Source organism: Onthophagus taurus, chromosome 7 (genome assembly GCF_036711975.1).
Source record: "Onthophagus taurus isolate NC chromosome 7, IU_Otau_3.0, whole genome shotgun sequence".
Lineage (NCBI taxonomy): Eukaryota > Metazoa > Arthropoda > Insecta > Coleoptera > Scarabaeidae > Onthophagus > Onthophagus taurus.
The window spans coordinates 18818095-18838698 of record NC_091972.1 but is presented as its reverse complement, the minus strand read 5'-3'; the positions used below and the strand labels follow the sequence as shown (position 1 = coordinate 18838698).

The following is a 20604-nucleotide window of genomic DNA, read 5'->3' as shown; positions in this document are numbered from 1 at the left end:
AAGACAACATAATTCATAACCAATACAACCACAGATATCACCATTTCTTAGGTTCAAGCCAGAAATTCTCAAAATAGACAATCATCTGCGTTAAATTCTGGTATAAGTAGAAAACTAAAGGTGACAGAGAAAAACGTTTTGCTTAACAATTGATGATAATGAATCAAGATAGCATAATCCATAGTCAATGCCACCATAGATATCACCATTTCTTAGGTTCAAACCAGATAAACATCAAAATTGACAATCATTTGCGTTAAATTCTGTTATAAGTAGAAAACTAAAGGTGATATAGAAAAACGTTTCCCATACAAAATAATGATAATGAATCAAGATAACATAATCTATAGTCAATACCACCATAGATATCAACATTTCTCAGGTTGATGCCAAAAATTCTCAAGATATCAGAATTGACAATCATATGCGGTAAATTCTGTTATAAGTAGAAAATTAAAGGTTATAGAGAAAAACGTTTCCCATCAAAATTAATGATAATGAATCAAGATAACATAATCTATAGTTAATGTCACCATAGATATCACCATTTCTTAGGTTCAAGCCAGGAATTCTCAAAATATCAAAATTGACAATCATCTGCGTTAAATTCTGTTATAAGTAGAGCCGCGACGTTGTCGGGCAACTCATTGGCGGCTCGTCGCCTTACGGTAGAGACTCGGGCCACATGGACCACATCTCGCCACATATAGTATACCACGCCACTGGTTGAGTTTTAGTAGATATCACAAATGGTGATATCATAGATATCACCATTTCTTAGGTTGAAGCCAGGAATTCTCAAAATATCAAAATTGACAATCATCTGCGTTAAATTCTGGTATAAGTAGAAAATTAAAGGTGATAGAGAAAAACGTTTGTCATAAAAATTAATGATAATGAATAAAGATAACATAATTCATAACCAATACTACCATAGATATCATCAATTTCTTAGGTTCAAGTCAGGAATTCTCAAAATATCAAAATTGTAAGCAAACATCGCCAAAAAATAATTTAAAAAAAATTCTATATAGATTCTTGACACTACAAAAGTGCATGGAGCCAACCATGATGACCTCAGGAATCAACAACTATAAAATTGAATAAATTTGAATCTGAGCATGTACAGAAAAACTTTTCTAACGAAAGTTGTAGCAAATTTTATTGTTAATAAAAGTGCTCTCTTGCACTTTTGCTCTCAAACGCATAGATATCGAGAAAAATACGAAAATTCATGAATAAAGAAAAGCTTCGCCATGAAGGCCGTTTACATTGAATCAACTGAATTGTGTTTAAATGCGTAAAATGTTCATTAATCTTTAAGTTAAGTTACAAATTAAATTATTAATTTTACAAATACAATAAAGCAATTTTCAAGTTTTGTATAACATAATTTGGGACAAATAATTGTAAAAAGAAATGTATACCATAATTTGGAACAGAGGGAATAATTTTTTTACCTGTTTTGCGTTATCAATTAATCTTCCGTTTGCAACTAACTCATTATTTAGGGTTTTCGCGTGGTGAAGTTGATCTTCTACGGTTTTTGGATCACCAGCGATTGGTTCGTTGAGAACAGCGTGAACTCTTGGTTCAACATCTCTTAACCAAGCTTGGGCTTTGCTTAAAGCGTCTCCGTATTCTTTTTGACGGCCACCAACGCCGGATAAACGATCCGATAAATTATTGGCGCGATGGAGTAAATCTCTGTATTGTTGGGTTACTAAAGACACTTCGTTGCGAACTGGAGAATCTTGCGATGCTAAAGGCTCGATGTGGGGTAACCTCGATGGTAAAGTTGTCCGGAAATCGTTTAAGATGTTTAAGTATTCCTATTTTGTTTTTAAAATTATAATTAATACAATTTTTGATTATTTTATCTTACCTTAGACTCATCGACGAATTTTTGTGCAGACATGGTGATGAATCTTAAATCGGCTTGGTGAGCGATGACATCCGACACGAATTCTTTCGTGCTATCAACACTCGTATCTAATCGTTGAAGATCGCTAAGAGCTCTCTCTTTATCTTCCAAAACTCTTCGTGCTTTTGATAACCACGAGCTGAAATTGGTTAATTCCCCTTTAAGTTTTGAAAGTTCATCTCTTGCTGTAACTAATTTTCTTAAAAGTTTATCGGTTCTATCGCAAGCTTTTTCATAGCGAGTTTTCAAATTTCTTCCGTTCTTCTCCAACATTGAAACTTCGCTTTTCGATAAGATATCACCAGCGGTTAAAACAAGTTGTCTAACTTTATCTTGGATGTGAGAGACTTGCCCAGAATGTTGATCCAAATCATCTCTAATTTGCTTCATTGTGTTGATTTGGTTTCTTAATTCCTCGGGAACTTCGCGAACGATATCTTGGGTTGCGATTTTTTCCTCGATCATTTCGATCCATTGCAACAATTTCGAGAGGGTTTCATCGCAAAGTTTGTATTTTTCCTCGACGGCTTGCTGCAAAATTTTACCAAAAAAATTGATCTCCAAAATCATTGTTATAAAAAAATTGGATCGAATAACAAAATAAATTAACAAACGGCTTAAAATCTATGCAGCTTAAATTCATAGCAGCTTTTTTTGGTATTACAGCCAATCGTAAGCTCTTAAAACCTACCCTAAACCTAAACAAAGACAAACATGCTTTCACAAGCGCTCTCACGATAACACACTGAATACAACAAAAAATAAAAATGATGAGAAGGAGTTAGTGTTAAAAAAATAAAAACATGTATAAAATTATAAATTATAAATTACACACGAGGAACAAATAAAAGTTGATTGATTTTTTTATGGAAAATAGTAAACCTGGAAATAAAAATGTAATAAAAAAAAAACAAAAAGGAACAAAAAATAGACAAAAATGATAATGGTGATTAAAAATATAACATATCTTTTAAAAATTAATTAAATTATTAAACTTTGCAAGTATGTTGTTATCGAATTATTGATTTTAAACAATTTCATTCAAATTTTGAATCAATAAGAACATATTTGCTATGAAACAACAATTACAAAACAAAAACTATTTAACTAATTAATTCATTAACGCTATTAACGATGGAAATGTGTTTGATTTAATAAATGAATTCGTTAAAAAACCTTCACACAAAAAAGCTTCGTTTAAAAACTGCCACCACACGGCATGATTTTTATTATTAATTAATTAATTTATTAATTTCTCCTTCATTCACAATTTAAACCAAATCCAAATGTTTTGAGGGTGTAACAAAAAAAATGAAAATAAAATGCGATATGGTAATTAACGTGCATTAATGGGCTCGTCTCAAACGCCTTTATGCACTAATAGCTTATTATTTTTTAATAATGGTATATTTTTGTGAGCGGTAGTGAGGGATGGGCTGCCAAAAATATGAAAAGCTCCGAGAGATGCTTCTATGCTTGCATGTAGCTGCAAAAAATAATTTATTTAAATCAGTGTGAAACTAAGAAAAATTTTTTTTTTAGAAAAGAAATATTAAGAATGTTCCAGACTTTACTTGTTGATGTTTGTTAATTTAATCCTGGAAGGAAATTGATTTAAAAAGGGGTAAGCATTTCAACACCACGTGGTAAAATTGTATTCAAAAAAGAGTTTAGAAAAGAATAAAATGAAAAAGTAGAGAAGAAAAAATTGAAAATAAAAAGTAAATCAAATGAAAAATAAGTATAATGTGTTAAGTATCAATTCGATGATGAATCATTAAAGCCAGTAAGAAACACAACCTATAGCTGACTATATAAACCGCCCTGATTTAAATTTTGCAAAAGAGCCAGCACATCTCAGAATCAGGGATTACGTTTTTGGTACTTGGTACGAAAATGATGAGTGTTTAAATTTAGACAATTTGTGGCTAAGAATAGTAACATAAAAACGATGCCTTAAATTGAAGTGGTGAATATCAGTCCTAAACTTTATTTTATTGACTTAATAAGGAGGAATCTCATAAAATAACACAGAATACAAGAAATTAAAGTAATGTGCGATGAATCTCTTCCTCGCGTTTTGCGACCCACAAGACATTTGCACAAAGAAAAGCAGAGAGACTAGGTACGCTAGAGAAGAAAATCTTAAGAATCTTAGGTAGTAATCTTAAATAGTAGGTCCATAACACGATGAGGGATGAGGTGCGGGAGGATGCCTAAAACATGCTAGGAGCTGCAAACGGCAAAAGAGCATCAAAAGACAAAAGTCTTTAATAAATAAGGAGGCATCTCGTAAAGTAACACAGAATACAACAAATTGAAGTAATGTGTGATGATCTCTGTCTCACGATTAGCCACCCGCAAGTCATAAGCTTCTCTGAGATGTGATGTTTGAGCCTGATGGCGTAAATAAAAGGTAAGGGAGAGGACAACCCAACCTAACCCAACCTAACTCAAACCAACCCAACCCTACGAGCATACAATAAACACGGACTAAAGACAACGCTGCAATAATTAAAATGTAAGAGAACTAATGAGTTACAAAGATGTCGTTTCAATCTACAAAAAATATGCTACTATAAAGCCCCTTCAATTACCCATAAGAGTACCACATGTAACCTTTTTTTTAGTAAATAATTGCATTTTATTAGGATTTAATCGCAAAGAATGTTGGCTAATACTAGCACACAATTGTTGTATCTCCTCATTTACTCTACTGCGCATATCCACAGTGTTTTGTCAAGGGCCCAGGTTTTTCGGTGGTTTAAAGCATTTTCAGAAGGAAGAGAGTCGATTCAAGAACCAATGAAAATGTCGACATAATCCGGGATCTTGTGTATTCGGAATAATCGGGGAAGAGTCAAATTTAACTCACACCGTCGTTCTTCAGATTTTGACCAATGAATTGGGGATGAGAAAAATCTGCGCAAAAATGGTTCCAAAAAACCTTTCACAAGAATCAGGAGAGAAAGCTGCCTTGACTTTTGAGAATCGATTGGAAATGATCCCCATTTTTTAAAACGTGTCAATACTGGAGAACAAGCGCCAAAGCATGGAGTGGCACACTGCAACCTCTCCAATGGCTAAAAAACCAGGAATGAGCAAGTCGAAGATCAAATGCATGCTGATTTGTTTTTTCAATATCCAGGGAATCGTCCACAAATAGTTTGTGCCTCAAGGCCAAAAACTTCGAAAAAGAGTCGTTCGTGTGAGACCAAACATCAAGACCAACTGGGTACGGCTCATGCGGCAAAAAGCTACAAACCACCTTCGGATCATCAGCATATAAATGATACGATAGGGTACTTAAATCTGAAAACAAGTTACAAGTGAATATTGTAAAAAGAATGGAACTCAAAATGGACTCTGGAGGTACACCAGATACCACTGGCATGGAGGACGAGATTGCATCATTCACCTTAACTGACTTAAGTTTTACAGCCATACTACCAATTCCATTGTAACTCAAGATTGATAGTAATAAGTTATGATTTAATATGTCAAAAGTCTTGGTAAAGTTGAAAAGAATTAAAATTGTAGACCTTTCCTCACACAGGAACCTAGACATGTCATTAGTTACATCCAACAACGCAGTAGCACAGCTATACTGTTTCCTGAACCCAGATTGTCTGAGAGGTAAAATATTGTCATTCAAATAAGTAGAAAGCTGTTTAACAATTATTCTCTCAAGTACCTTGGACAACGCTAGAAGTATTGAAATAAGCCGTCACATATTTTGATTTTGGAACTGAAGTTACTAGACCATGCTCCTAGCAGAAGGAAAAACAGATTACCGCAGGTAAACCTTAAAAATGTGACACAAAACGTTAAATATGCGTAGACAACATAACCCTACCATATCCAAGGAAATCCCGTTAAAGCCAATACCATTCGACTTTAACGATAATAATATATAACACTAAATGTTTAATTTTTTTAGCAGAGACCGCCTCGGCTATGGCTATTTAGAGTAATTATTTCATAATTAAAGATGAAATTATCAATCACACCTAACACGATGCCAAACCTGTGAATTTCAGAGAATTAAAATCTTTTAGACCTGAACAATTCCAATTTTTAAGAGTTTTATTTAGTTTCATGAGTAATACAACAAATAGAGTAAAGATTGTTGGGAAAATCAGAAAAATTTGAAGTCACACAAGGCCTAAGATAGGGGGTGGACTGGCACCCATGGTCTTTAACCTGGACCTGAAAAGGGTAATGTCTGAACGTAATAGTCTGGACAAACGATCGACGTTATTAAGCCGTTCAAAACGCCCTATGGGTACGCAAAACATCCACACACGCAAGAAAGATAACAGATATAGATTAGTTTTTTAGGAAACTTGAAAGTGCAGCTAAAAGAGTAGGCCTACTAACTCATAAAGCAGAGCAGGCAACTACAAAATCGAATACAACTTTGAAGTGCTACAAGAAGCTAATATGTCATACGACGAAGCTAAGGAGGTAATTAAGAAAATAACTGCAGCAAATAAGGCATATTACGCCACATTGCTCACACTAAAATCCAAAGGTATTCACAGAAAAAAAACGAAATTAGAGCCTATAAAACAGTTGCACAAAGAAACGCAGAGACTGGATACCCTAGAGAGAAAAATCTGAAGAGTCTTAGGTAGTAATCTTAAGTAGCAGGTAGGAGACCGGTTGGGAACTCTAAAATACGATGGGGATGAAGTGCGGGAAAAACATGTTAGGAGCTGCAAACTGGAAAAGAGCATCAAAAAATGGAACAACAAAAACAAACTGGATAGAAGAATAAAATTGAGGAGGCCTCGGGTACGATACGAGTGGTTCACCGCTTACCATTCAAGGACATAAAATTTCGCTCAACGCTTAGCCCGTGGTAATATTTTTAAAGTAGCGACAATGGCGGAGAAGAGAAAGATTTTGGAAGTTTGAAACATTAATAACATTTACCAAGAATGTTATTTCAAGTCCTTTATCATACCTTAATTTAACCATATCCGAGACAATGGGCGGAGGCAAAAATGCGGATCAAGATAAAGTGTTTTCTCGACCATACCATTCCTAAGTACCACAAGGTACAATGTTTGAGTTGGAACAAAGAAAGATCAATGCTATATTAAACATAATAAAAGAAGACAAGGGAGATGATCATTAATTCTTCTTAAGTGTATTGACCTTCCTTAACCACTGATAGAAAAACCGGCTTAGAAATATTAGAAGTTCGCACTAATATTTTAAAGTCTAATACACACTGACTGTCTAAAGTAGATAAATATAACATAATAGAAATAAGACCTGTCTAGATTTAATTTCAATGGGTAGCTGTCTTTCGATTCATAACTAAAAGGTTTAGAACCAAGTTTTCAATCAGTCGTTTAAAACTATGTTTTATTACAATATACAGCAATGGCAAGAATGGAAGAGACAAAATTATAGAAAAACAATGTTTTTATCAAAGAACATTTACATTTTACGGTAAGAAAAGAAATATGTAGTTGTTGTACATTAAATGGGAGGTTTATTGGCAAACATAAGAACTCAATTTCAAAATGAATTGATTATATGAAACTACATGTCCCCTACATGTCCCTGCTCTGTGTCGGTTCTTATGTGAATCACCCTGTATAATGAGTAAATCGATGTGAATATTGAATACCGAGTACGATGATTGAGATGAAATAAATAATTGAAAGGACTCTTCCAGTGGATATTCGGATGAAGATTTTGCTTGATTGAGAGTAATAAGCTCATTCTCACATAAAAAACAGTGTAAATATTCCGTTATGATAATCCTTATATTATGCTCATTAACCTGGACTTAGAAAGCGTAATAAGGAAGATCGACGTTATTAAGCCGCTCAAAACAATACATAGGGTATACAAACGACGTCAACATATTAGCAAGAAAGGTAACAGCTATAGATGAGTTTTTCAGGGAACTTGAAAGTGCAGCTAAAGAAGTAGGCCTACTAACTCATATATAAAGAGGGGGAAGGCTCCAGGGGGGGACGGTGTCCAGAATGAGGCATGGCTGGAGGCAACGGGAGAAGTGAGGGGAAAGTTGTTGGAAGCGCTGAACAAAGTTTGGGAAGGGGAAGGGTTTCCGATTGGATGGAGGACGGCGATAATAAGCCCCTTGTACAAGAAGGGAGTGAAGGGAGTAGTGGAAAGTTATAGGGGAATTAGCTTAATGGACTCGACGTACAAGATATATGCGAAGGTGCTGCTGCAGAGGTTGGAGGAAGAGATGGAAGAGAAAGGGATCTTACCGGACGGACAGGCAGGATTTAGAAAGGGAAGGGGCGCGATAGATAACGTGTACATATTGAAGTACTTGGTGGATAAAGAGCTGGAAGGGAAGGGAGGGAAGCTTTACGCCCTATTCATAGATCTAAAGGCAGCGTTTGATAAGGTGAATAGAGGGAAGTTATGGGAGGAGATGAGGAGGAGAGGAATTACTGGTGAGACAATAAACAGGGTGAGGGAGATATACGCAGAGACGATAGCTAGGGTAAAGGTGGGGGACGAGTTAACGGATAGGTTCTGGACAACGAGGGGTTTGAGGCAGGGATGTCCACTTAGTCCCGCTCTGTTTGCCTTGTATACCGCAGACATGGAAGACAGATTGACCGGTGGGCAGATGGGAGGTGTGGTTGTAGGGAGGAGGAAGGTGCATTCACTGGCTTACGCGGACGATTTGGTGGTAGTGGCGAGAGAGGCGAAGGAGATGAAGGCGATGATGCGAAGTTTGGAGAGTTATTTTAGGGGGAAGGCTCTGGAGGTGAATGTAGGAAAGACAAAGGTTATGAAGTTCTGTAAAGGGGGTAGAAGGAAGAGCGAAGACTGGAGGTGGGAAGGGAAGGAGATAGAGGAGGTGAGGGAGTACACATATTTGGGGTACAGATTTAGAGAGGACAACAAGGAAGGCGCGCATGTGAGGGTAATGGCAAAGAAGGCGAATAAGGTGATGGGGCAGGTCTGGGGGTGGGGAGAGAGATTATTTGGAAGGGATATGGGAAAAAGGAAGATGATATTCGAGTGTTTGATTAGAAGTGTTATGATGTACGGGGCGGAGCTTTGGGGGTGGAAAGAGCAAGGGCTGTTGGAAGGCGTACAGGCTAGGTATTGGAGATGGGTTTTGGGGTTGGCAAAAGAGACGCCGGAGTACATAGTCAGAGAAGAGGTGAAGGTTGATAAGTTAAGAGTGGAGGCGGGTAAAAGGGCGGTACGTTTTGAGGAGAGGGTTGAAGGGAGGTCTCAATGTAAAATTTTGGGGGAGTGCTGGAAAGAGATTAAGGCAGGGAAAGGGGGTTATGGGCAACGAGGGAGGGAGGAATATTTCAGAAGGGTGGGGTACTCAGTGAAAGCGGTAGATGATAGAAGGAGGGAAGGGATTGAGATGTGGAAAGAGCTGGAGAGCAGGGACAGAGATGTACAGAGGCAAGAAAGAAGGGGGCAGATAAGGGAGAGCAGGTACAACCCTAAGTACGAGGAAATAATAACGGAGGGATTGCCGAAGTACCTGTCGGTGGAGGGGGATGAGGAGGGGAAGAGGATGGTGGCAAGATTCAGATGCGGCAATGAGGAGAGAGCGAATAGGTATTGGATGAGAGATGATGAGAGGGGTTGTAGGCTATGTGGGGGGGGGGGGTGGTGGGAGTCGTTGGAGCACCTACTGAGGGAGTGTGACGAGCTAAGAGAGGAGGTGATCGGCTGGAAGCAGGTGCTGGGGGAGGGGGCAGAGGGAAGAGAATGGATGAGGGAGGTGGTGGCGACTAGGCAGCGTAAGGAGATGCGGGGAGGAGATGGGGAGGGGTAGGATAGGAAATAAAATGTATTGTATTGTAATGTGATATATGTAATTGTAGTATGGTTAAAATTTAATTGTATAAACTTAAATTATTACTAACTCATAGAGCAGAGCAGGCAACTACGAAATCAAATACAACTTTGAAGTGCTACCAGAGTTTACATACCTACGAGCTAACATGTCATATGATGAAGCTAAGGAGCTAATTAAGAGAATAACTGCAGCAAATGAGGCATATTACGCCATACTCCGCACACTAAAATCCAAAGATATTCGCAGAAAACCCAAAATTAAAGTGTATAAAACCATGATCCGTATAGTACTAAAGTATGGAGGAAAAACGTGGACACTTGCACAAAGAAAAGCAGAGAGGCTGGACACAATAGAGAGGAAAATCTTAAGAGTCTTAAGTAGTAGACAATATCTTAGGAGTTGGAAAAGAGCATCAAAAGACAAAACTGGATGGAAGATAACCTAGCCATCTTCATTGAGAAGCAAGAACTTTAATATCGGCATGTATCAAAACTCTTTACAACCCTTAATAACAACCATAATTACATAAGCTAAATTAGTGATACAAAGTATGTATGCCATGTTTATTGGCAAATATAAGAACTCAATTTCAAAATGAATTGATTATATGAAACTCTGGGTACCTATAAAAAGAAAATAATATAAAGAGTAAATCGATGTGAATACTGAATATAGAATACGATGATTGAGATGAAACAAATAGTTGAAAGGATCTCTTCAAGGTGAGATACGGGTGAAGATCGTTTCCCCTAGACGTTATCCAGCGTTGGAGTCTGTTAAAATCTACTTAAGAACTATACATTAAGATATTCTGGAATTCCGGTGGGAAGTCGAGCCAAAGAGTGAGTGGAAATAATAACGAATGCAGAAATCGAAAGAAAGATCACAGGGAAGCCACAAATTATTACCATGTACCTGGAATTCGAAGAAAAAGTAGGGCTAATACAACAAGTTTTACGAGGACTTGCAAATGGCAATAGAAAGAGCACAGAATAAGGTGAAACATGTAATGATAATACGAGATTGGAATATTCGAACCGGATGGAAGGTGGATGAGGGATGATGAGTGGTGACAACGAATGATGTATTTACTACCCATCTACTATTACAACCTATCATGAAGTAGAATTCTTTAATTACAACAAAGTTTTCCGTAGATTAACTTCAAATATATTCTAAGTTAATTGTCAAAATAAAAATAAAATAGAACAGAATAGATGAAAAAAAGAAGTAGAAAAGATAAAAGAAAAGAAAATTTTATTCTGCCTTTAACGAAATTGTGGTAAAATATGGAACATTAAATATTTTAAAATCCATTAAATTTGAAATTTGTTTAATAGATTTATTATCCACTTCAGTGATCATTAATAATAAATGGAACCACAACCTTTTTTTTAAATGTTATTAGTTTTTTTGAGTTTTATTTAAACATTAACAAAAAAAATGTACCCTTTAACTGATTAATGAAGTAGATAACCAACCCATATCAGCATGATATCAGCTTACGATGAAATTCATGCAAGCAACGACAAAAATGAAAAAAAAGACAACAATCTTTCAAAAAAATAAAGAAATAAAGCAAAAATAAAGCAATAGATTAAAATGACTCACCCTTTCAACAGCAGGCAATATCAAACCTCTCTCCTGAGCTTTCATAAAATCGATCATTTTATCTTCATTTTTATCGTAAATTTTACCACCAACTCCATCGACTAATTGGGTTTCAATCGCATTTAAAAGTGGTAAACAAGTTCCAGTTTCAGAACACTTAATAACCGTACTAGATGGGTCGATTAAGTTGTCTTCAATAGCTTCTGATAAAGTTAGGCGTTTTCTATCGATAATTGAGGTGGTAACGAAAGGATTTGCGAATCCACCGGTTGTTGGATTATATAACCCGTAAGTAATGCTTTCGGTTAAAGTAAAACTTCTTCTCGGGATCATCAAAAGCCCCGAATCGAGTGCCGAAGCTAAAGAGTATAATTTCGAGGTACCACTATCTAAAACGTTTCCTTTTTCGGCATCAACAAGACCACGTCTAAACCCTTCGGGAAGTTTTACCAATTTCTTTTTATTAGTATCTTTAACTAAACCGGTATCGGGATCGATATAACCAAGAGTGATCGATTCTTTTAACGTTAAAATTTCGTTGGATAATGGATCGGTGAATTTACCCGATTTGATATCGAGGTGTTCTTTTTCGATCGCTTGTTCTAAAGAAATCGGTTCTTTTAAGAAAATAGTTAACGTTTGATCATAATTTGCAACGAACGATTTTAATTTATCGTACGGCTCGAAAGTAATCATTTTAGAGGCGTCTAAAATTTTATTTTCGATTGCTTCTTGCACAATTTTGAAACTACCAGTATTAGGATCTTTAATAACCGCGATTTTCGGGTCGATAAAATCGAATTTAATCGCTTCTTCTAAAGTGCATTCTCTCGGTGTTTTTGAGGCGGATAATTTTGAAATGATATTTTTGTTTAATTGATTTTCAATTGGTTTATCGAGGGTTATAAGTAAACCTTTTTCGAATGCTTTATCGAGGTTGTAAGTTTGTTTTGATTTTGAATCTAAAACGCGACCTTTTTCAACGTCAATAGCCCCATCGGTTATTGCTAAAATTAAGGGTTTTGATACGTTTGTGTTTGGATCTTTTAAAACGGTCGTGTTTGGATTGATTAAACCGATTTCGATTGATTCTTTTAAATCGTGGAAGGTGTTATTGGCGACGTCGACGAATTTACCTGATTCGGGGCGATATAAAAGATTTTTTATTGCTTCCTCTAAACTTAAATTTTTTTGAATTGTGACTATTAATCCTTTTTCTTTCGCTTCTATTAAATTTATTGCGTTCCCATTTGGGAGGTTGTAAATGTTTTGTTCGTCGTTTAAGAGGCCGTTTTCGATCGCTGAAGGTAATTTGATGTATTTGTTAGATTTGACGTCTTTGATTATTGAGAGATTTGGGTTAATTAAATCTTTCGCGCAAGCTTCTTTTAAAGTGAAATTACCCCCGGTGCCGGGGTGGATTAAAACATTTTCTTGCGGGATGAATAGCCCCATTTGAATCGCTTCGTATAACCCGAAATTAGCCGTTTCAATATCGACGATGTAACCTAAATCTAAAGCTTTATCTAGGGGTAAAATCTCGTTGGTTATTGGGTCAATAAATTCGCCTTTGCGTTTATCTATGATGCCTAATCGACAAGTTTCGTTTAAATCTAATAATTTCGAGTCTTTTTTATCGAAATAACACGGTAATAAAGGATTAATGATGTAATTCCTGATTGATTCGTGTAAAGAAATTTTTCTGTTTGAATTCGGATCGGTTATTTTCCCACTTTCGCTTTCGTATAACCCTTGGTGGATGGCTCTTTGTAACGAAGTGGCTGCTTTATTATCGATTAAAACCCCCACGGCTAAAGCATCTTGTAAATTAAGCTCGATAACTTCGGATTTTGAGAAATCTTTAACTTTTCCGGTGTTGCCATCGATGTAACCGTTATGAATCGCGTCGATTAAGTGTAATTTTCTCCAAACGCCCGATTTTGTGTCTTTCACCGAAACCGAATCCGAATCGATTAAGCCGATTTCGATGGCTTCGATTAATGTTAAATAATTCCCGGTGCGCGGATCTAAAAACATTTGGCGCTCATCGTCGTAAATTCCCTTCACTAATGTTTCAACTAACGACATCGGTGTTCTTACTTCAACCATTAATCCGCGTTCGAAAGCTTCGTTAAAATCGATGGGGGGACGATTTTTATCGATTAATAAAATCCCTTTTTCCGTGTCAATGAACCCGTCGATCATCGCTTGATCGAAAGTAACCATATCCTCATCAATCGTAACTAAAGTCGATGAGGTGTCTAAGAATCCGCGATTAATAGCCGAATCGGTTTTAAGTTTTTCTTTGTTTTTGGTGTTAACAAATTTTCCGGTTTCTGGGTTATAATAACCTTTGAAGATAGCTTCGGGGAGAGTTATCTGTGATTTAGCCGGGACGATTATCCCCCGTTCCAAAGCTTCGTATAAATTAATTTCGTTATTATCATCGAGTACCACCCCTTTTTCGGGGTTGATTAAATTCGTTGCGATAGCTTCGCCCAATGTGATGATTTCGCCGGATTTGGGGTGTTTTACGGTTAAAATTTCGGGATTAATCGTGTTATTTTCGATCGCCTCGGTTAAAGTGATCGATTTATTAAGGATTTCGAGTTTTCCGTTTTCGGGGTTGTATAATTTTAGGGCTAAGGTGTCTTGGAGAGACCATGGTAAGGAAGTGCTTAAAATGTAGCCTTTTTTTAAAGCTTGATCTAATGTTAATGAAGGTTTGGTTAAGATTCCTTTTTGATCGTCGATTAATTTTTTGTCGATTGCTTCTGTTAAGGGGATGAATTGGTCGGTTTCGTCTTGTTTGATTTTGGTGTTGTTTGGGTCGATGAATTTGGTTTCGATCGCTTTTTGGAGGGTTATTTTTGCCCCGGTTCTTGGGTCGAAAATTTCGCCCGTTTTTGGGAGGTAATAATCGAGGAGGATCGCGTCTAATAAAGAAATTGTGTATGGTTTTGTTTGGACGAAATCTTTTTCGATTGCCTCAACTAATGGTAATAATTCCCCACTAATTGTGTTTAAAACCCTCCCTGTATCGCCTAAAATAATCTCCTCAACTAAAGCTTCTTTAATAGGCAACTTAGTTTTGTTTTTATTATCATAAATTTCAGTTATATTTCCATCTAAAATATTTCTATTCAAAGCATCTTGTATCGTTAATTGTTGCTTAGTTAATGGATCAATAATCGCTTCAGTTTCGGGGTCAAACACTTTTTGTTCCACAATACCTTTTAGTGACATAGCTCGGGGGATCCCAAGAACGTAACCTTTTAAGAAAGCATTTGAGAAATCGATGGCTTTCTTATTACTTGTATTAACTAAAACCCCGCGGTTTTGATCAACAATTTGATAATCAACGGCGTCGAAATAAGGGAGTAACTGCATATTTTTAGGATCACGCACCGTAACTGATTGTGGGTCAACTACGTTATATTTCAAAGAATCGATTAAAGACAATTCATTTCCATTCTCCGGATTTGTAACTTTAATCGTTTTGAGATTAAAGTTTTCTGTATCGACGATTTCTTGCAACGTTAAAGGTTGTCGCTTTTCTTTTGGTAAATCATTTTTATGCACGATCCATTTTATTTTTAAAGCTTCAAAAAATGAGACGTGTTTTCCCGTTCTTCTATCCACCATATAACCTTTTTCGCGATCGAGTAATGGGATATCTATGGCTTCATCCATCGTGACATAAGTCGGCTTTTTAATCGATAAATTTTTAACGTACAAAGTTTCGGGGTCAATAGCGTTCAATAAAAACAATAATTTATAGAACGAAAGTGGCTCTTTTGTGTGGGGATCAATAAAACATTTTCTTTGCAAATCATAATACCCCATTTCCGCTAATTTTTGAGGCGTCAAATCCTTCGAAACTGTAATTAAACTCGGTAATTTCTCATCAACAACAACAACTAAATCTTTATTAATCACCCTTAACGCGTCATAATGATAAATTATTTTTTGCACGAGGGCTTCTTTAATGCTATAATTTAATTTCTCACCGTCCAAAATCACAACGCACGTTTCCAAATTAACTTTATCCGTTGAAAGTGCTGATTGTACCGGGATTAATTCGTATTGTTCGCGATTATCTTCTAATTTTTGTAGGGCGAATTCCGCGATATCCAACGGCTCTTCATTTAATAAAATAACCCGATTTCTTGAAACAACCCCGATTAAATTATCGGGAGAAATATAACCTTGCATTAACCCATCTTGAATTGTATAAGGAAATTCTTGATTTTCATGAATTATCCTGCAAACAACCGGGTCGATATCGTTATTTAAAATAGCATCTTTAATTTTCTTTTGGGTTGTAACAATTTCAGTTTTAATTATTTCCGTATCAATTATTTCCGTATCAATTCTTAAAATTTCGGTTGTTTTAAGTGTTGGTTGAACGATTTCGATGATATTACCTTTAATGATCACCCCATCTTTAGGATCTAACTTATTATTAATTAACGCTTCATCTAAACTGTAAGGTAAAACTTTTGATTTATAAACAATTTTAAATAAATTAGGATTATTTATGTATTTTAACGCTTCTTTAAGCGGGATGATTTTATTTTGAGTATCATCTTTTCGCGATGGGATTAAAACGGCTTTATTTTTATCGATTATTTCGATTAAATCGTTCGGTTCCAATTTCTTTTTACCCAAACCATCTTGGATTTTAAATTCGTTCCCGTCTAAAATGATTTTGCACGTTTTTGGGTTAATTTTTTTCTGTTTTATCGCGTTTTCGATCGTTGTTGTTTCATTTTCTTTTTTTATCTCGCTTTTTTTCTTATCGATGTAATCTTTAGCCGCTTTCACCGCTAAAACTGGGGCTATAACAGGAGCTGCTAACCCACCAACGATAGCAACAAGCCCCATTTTAGCCGCTTTTTTAAAATCAACTCCTTTTCCGGTTTTTTCATCTTTAACTTTACCCGTTTTTTCGTCGATCAAACCTTTTTGAACCGCCTGTTCGATTGTGATCGATTGTTTTGATGTAACGTCGTAAATTATGCTGTTTGGGTCGATTATTTCTTTTTGTAAGGCTTCTTTAAACGTGATTTCTTTTCCTTCGATTGGGTCGATGAATTTTTCGGTTTTTTGGTCGTAAATTGTTTCAAAAGCTTCCGATATATCTAATTCGGTCGTTTTGGATCCATCGGATCGCATCGGAGCGGCTGCTTCTAAAACTCCGCTTTCTAAGGCATCTTTAATTGATATTTTCTCCCCCGATTTTGGATCCGTAAATATCCCATTCTTTAAGTCGATTAATCCTTTATTAACAGCATCAGAAAATGACATTTTTATGTCTCGTAAGGTTGTTATATTTTTAGCCTCGGTGATTTCGCCAACAATCCCTTTTAATTTAGCTTCTTCCAATGATATAATCTCCCCAGTTGAGACATTTTGAATTTCACTAGAACTCGTTAAAATATACCCCGATAATAATTCGATCGTTTTTGTAGTTACAGTATGAACAGCTGTCACAGTTTCTGTTACAGTTGTAATTGGGGCTAAGCTTTGTTGCGGTTTAATAATTAATAACCCACTTTCGATTGCTTCCGACACCGGGATAATATCATTAGAATTTTTTAGTTTAAAAGTCCCATTATCCGCATTAATTAAACCTTCATTTAAAGCATCTAAAAGATTAACACCTTCGCTATCCTTCGCGTATGGAATAGCCATAATGTAATTAGCACCAACTGCCTCTTCAATCGGTATTTTCTCACCACTCGTTGGATGCGTAAAAGTTTTCTTATCCAAATCGATTAATCCCCTACTCAAAGCAACTTGGAACGTCATCCCTGCTTTTGGAATTCCTTCTTTTCCATCCCAATCGTCAAAAACTTTTTGAATCACAGCCGCTTCTAAATTAATCGGGCCTTGTTGAGTGTTTACAAATCCGGTTGTTCCATCAACGAGATTTTTTTCTATCGCTTGAGTTAAAGTTAACGTTTTTCCTTGCGGATCAATCATCGTGCTTAACGGGTCAACGATATCGCAGGCGATTGCGTCTTGTAAAGTGAGATGAGCCCCGGTTTCTGGGTGAACGATTTTTCCTGTACTCTCATCGATTAAGCCTTGTTCGAATAATTCCGGGATTGATAAGCTTCGATTTAGCGGGATTAAAACCTCGTTTGTTCCGGATGGGTCTAAAATTCCTCTCGAAATTGCTTCGTTTATGTTGATGACATCACCTCTTTGGGGGTCGACTATTTTTCCTTGATCTCCATCGATAATTCCTTGCTCCACGGCTTCTTGAAGGCTGATTGCGTCTCCGTATGATGCGGGTTTTTGGAGGAGTTCAACTGTGGCGGGATCAACTAGCCCTTTTTGTAACGCGTCTTTAGGACGAACAACTTTTTTGCGGAGTTTTTGTAGGACGACTTTTTTTGCGTCTCTATCTGGTGATAAAGATTGAACTCGCCCTATTGATACTTTGTAGGTTGGTTCGATTGTGACTCTACTTCTTGTTATTTCGGCTGGGGTTGGGCCATCTTCTAAATCGATACTTTCTAGTTTCATCGTTTTTATTTCTGGGGTTTTTAACGAAATTTCTTTTAGATTTTCTGGTTTTATTAAACCGATTTTAAGAGCGTCCTCCGGGGAATAAGTTTTTCCCGTTTTTGGATCTTTAATAATAATAGTTGATTTTTCCACAATTTTTTCTTGATCCCCAACAATAACAACATCCCCACTTTTTATTGCATCATCAATTTTAATAACCCCCCCGTTTTTATCGACATATTCTTGTGTATCCACTTTGATTACTCCTTTATGAATTGCTTCATTTACCCCAATATATTTCCCCGGATTTTCAGGGTCTTGAATTTTAATACTTTCCTCAAGGATTATTTGATTTTGAATTGCTTCCAAAACACTTTGGGGTGGAGCACTTTTCGAGATAATTTTACAACTTACCGCGTCAAAATTACAATTTTTATTAATAACAATCGATGTTGTCGATTCATCCATTTTTAAATCCTCGAAAACAATTAAATTTTTAGAGATAGCTTCTTTCATGTTTAACTGGGAGTTATACCGACCTAATCCGTCCAAAATCTTTTTATCCAACGCGCGAATTAACGAGATTTTCCTTTTACTTTTTGGATCAACAACCAAAGCGGAATTTGGATTAATATATTTTAACTCAATGCATTCTTCGAAGCTCACCAAACGATCAGTACCTGTAACTGCGAATAAACCCGAGATTGGATCAAATAATCGCCTATCAATCGCCTCTTTTAGCAACCAACCATCCCGCGGGATTTCGTAACTGCTATTTTGTTCGTTTTGAATAAATTCTTGCGATTTTATCGAAGCTGTAATATTTTTCGGAACTTTCTCCGTATCCGGAACAATTTTACCATCATTTATCGCTTGAACCAAAGGAATAATTTCGTTACTTTCCGGATCAACATAAGTTTGCGTCCTATTATCGATATAACCTCTTTGTAAAGCCTCCGTATAAGACAACCTCCCTTGAGAATAATCACCTTTACTTGTACTACTAAAAGTAACATATCTTTGCACTAACTTACTAGTAGTTTGCGTCGTTACATTAATAGTTAAAATAGAATTTAACAAAGCAGCACCATCAGCTGTAATTAAATTCTGAGCAATAGCATCGTTTAAAGGCACAATTTTATTCTTTTTAATATCTATAAAATTCCCAGTTTTCGGGTCTATATACCCCTTAAAAACGGCTTCAATGACACTTAATTCGCGCCCCTCTTCAAATACGCCTATATTCAAATTTAACATTTCAAAAACTTCCGGTTTAACCTCCCCCGATTTCGAACCATCGCTAAAAGAAATTAATTTCCCACTTTTTAAATTAGTAACTAAACTGCCGTTATCTTTCACGCTAATAAAACCTTTAGAACTCGCCGAATTAAACGAAATATACTCAGATTTATCTGGGGGTTGGAACCCGTCGATATCAAAAATTGATTTTTGCGCAACCGAAACTATATACCCTCGATTAACCGCATCCTTAATACTGATAACTTCATTGGTTACTGTGTCAACGAATTTTGAATCGGGAAGAATTATTCCTAAAGCTAACGCGTCATTTAATGTAACATATTTTCCCGTTTTTGCGTTTAAAATTGATTTAACCGAATTTGAATCGATAACCCCGTGGGATATAGCTTCTAATAAAGTTAAATATTTTTGATGTAACGGCGATGATATAAAACCGCTTTCGTTTATAAGATTTAAATCGCACACATCTTTTAATGTCATCGGTTTTACGATAAATTGGCGACGTTTTGCTTCTAAAAATTGTAATTTTTCGTGGGAGTAAATGTATTTGCCAAGTTTGGGATTAATAATTCCTTTTTCTAAAGCTTGTATAACGGTGATTTTCGTATCAGTTTTCGGATCGATAATTTCCCTGATATCGCCGTCGATTAAATTCGTTCTAACAGCGGCGTCAATTTGATATTTATTACCGGAATTACGATCCACTATCCAACCGGTTCTTTCATCGATCAATCCCTGATTAATTGCATCGTATAAACTAATTGCACCGGTTTTTAATTTAAACTCCCTGTGGGTTGTGTACAAATAGCCTTTCTCAAACGCCTCTTTCGTCGTTAATAATTCGCCGGATTCTAATCTGTACGTTCCGGTATTTAAATCCACCTTTCCATCGTTAATAGCTTGATCTATACTCGTCGCGTGGTTTACCTTTAATCTTTTTTCCGTTGGATCAACAAAAGCTTGTTCGGCACCTTGTATCTCTCTTTGAATCGCTTCTAAAAGAGTCAAATTTCTTCCTTCTTCTTGTACACCGCAAGGCGAATACAATCTTTGGGCGATTTTCTCGTCGATTAATTTTCTTGTAACTGCTTCTTCGATGGTTATTTGTGTACCATCGGGGGAAGCGAGAATTTTTCCGGTTCTTACATCCAAAATACGAGATGCTATGGCATCTTGAACCGTCATCGTTTCGCCGGTAAAAGGATTTACAATTCCCGGGCTATCTATGATAGTATCAGTACCGATACCTTCATGTACTTTATGTACACGTTTTAACGATTTAATCTCGCTAAATTGCATACTATAATTATGGATCGGTTCCTGGGTAATGTGTGTGGTTGTTGTGTATTTATCGGGAGGTGATTTCCCGTTCGTGATATTATCAGTTTCCGTGGTTTCATAGTCACGTTTTGTCGATTTTGTTTGAATATATCTAAACGTGATAAATATTTTATTTAAA

General features: G+C 36.3%; 1 protein-coding gene across 37 annotated transcripts in view; it reads right to left on the bottom strand.

Annotated features, from left to right (window-relative positions):
- Positions 1-20604, bottom strand: part of LOC111418631 (dystonin-like protein short stop) — a 218934-nt gene that overhangs the window by 50043 nt on the left and 148287 nt on the right. For 36 of the 37 annotated variants that reach the window (XM_071198177.1, XM_071198179.1, XM_071198187.1 and 33 more), the window contains 3 exons: positions 11367-20577; positions 1886-2455; positions 1461-1832 (listed from right to left, as the gene is read on the bottom strand). In XM_071198177.1, coding sequence (XP_071054278.1) covers positions 1461-1832; positions 1886-2455; positions 11367-20577 — 10153 coding nt within the window. The remainder of the gene's footprint in view (positions 1-1460; positions 1833-1885; positions 2456-11366; positions 20578-20604) is intronic. The other variant, XM_071198199.1, reaches the window with a different exon arrangement.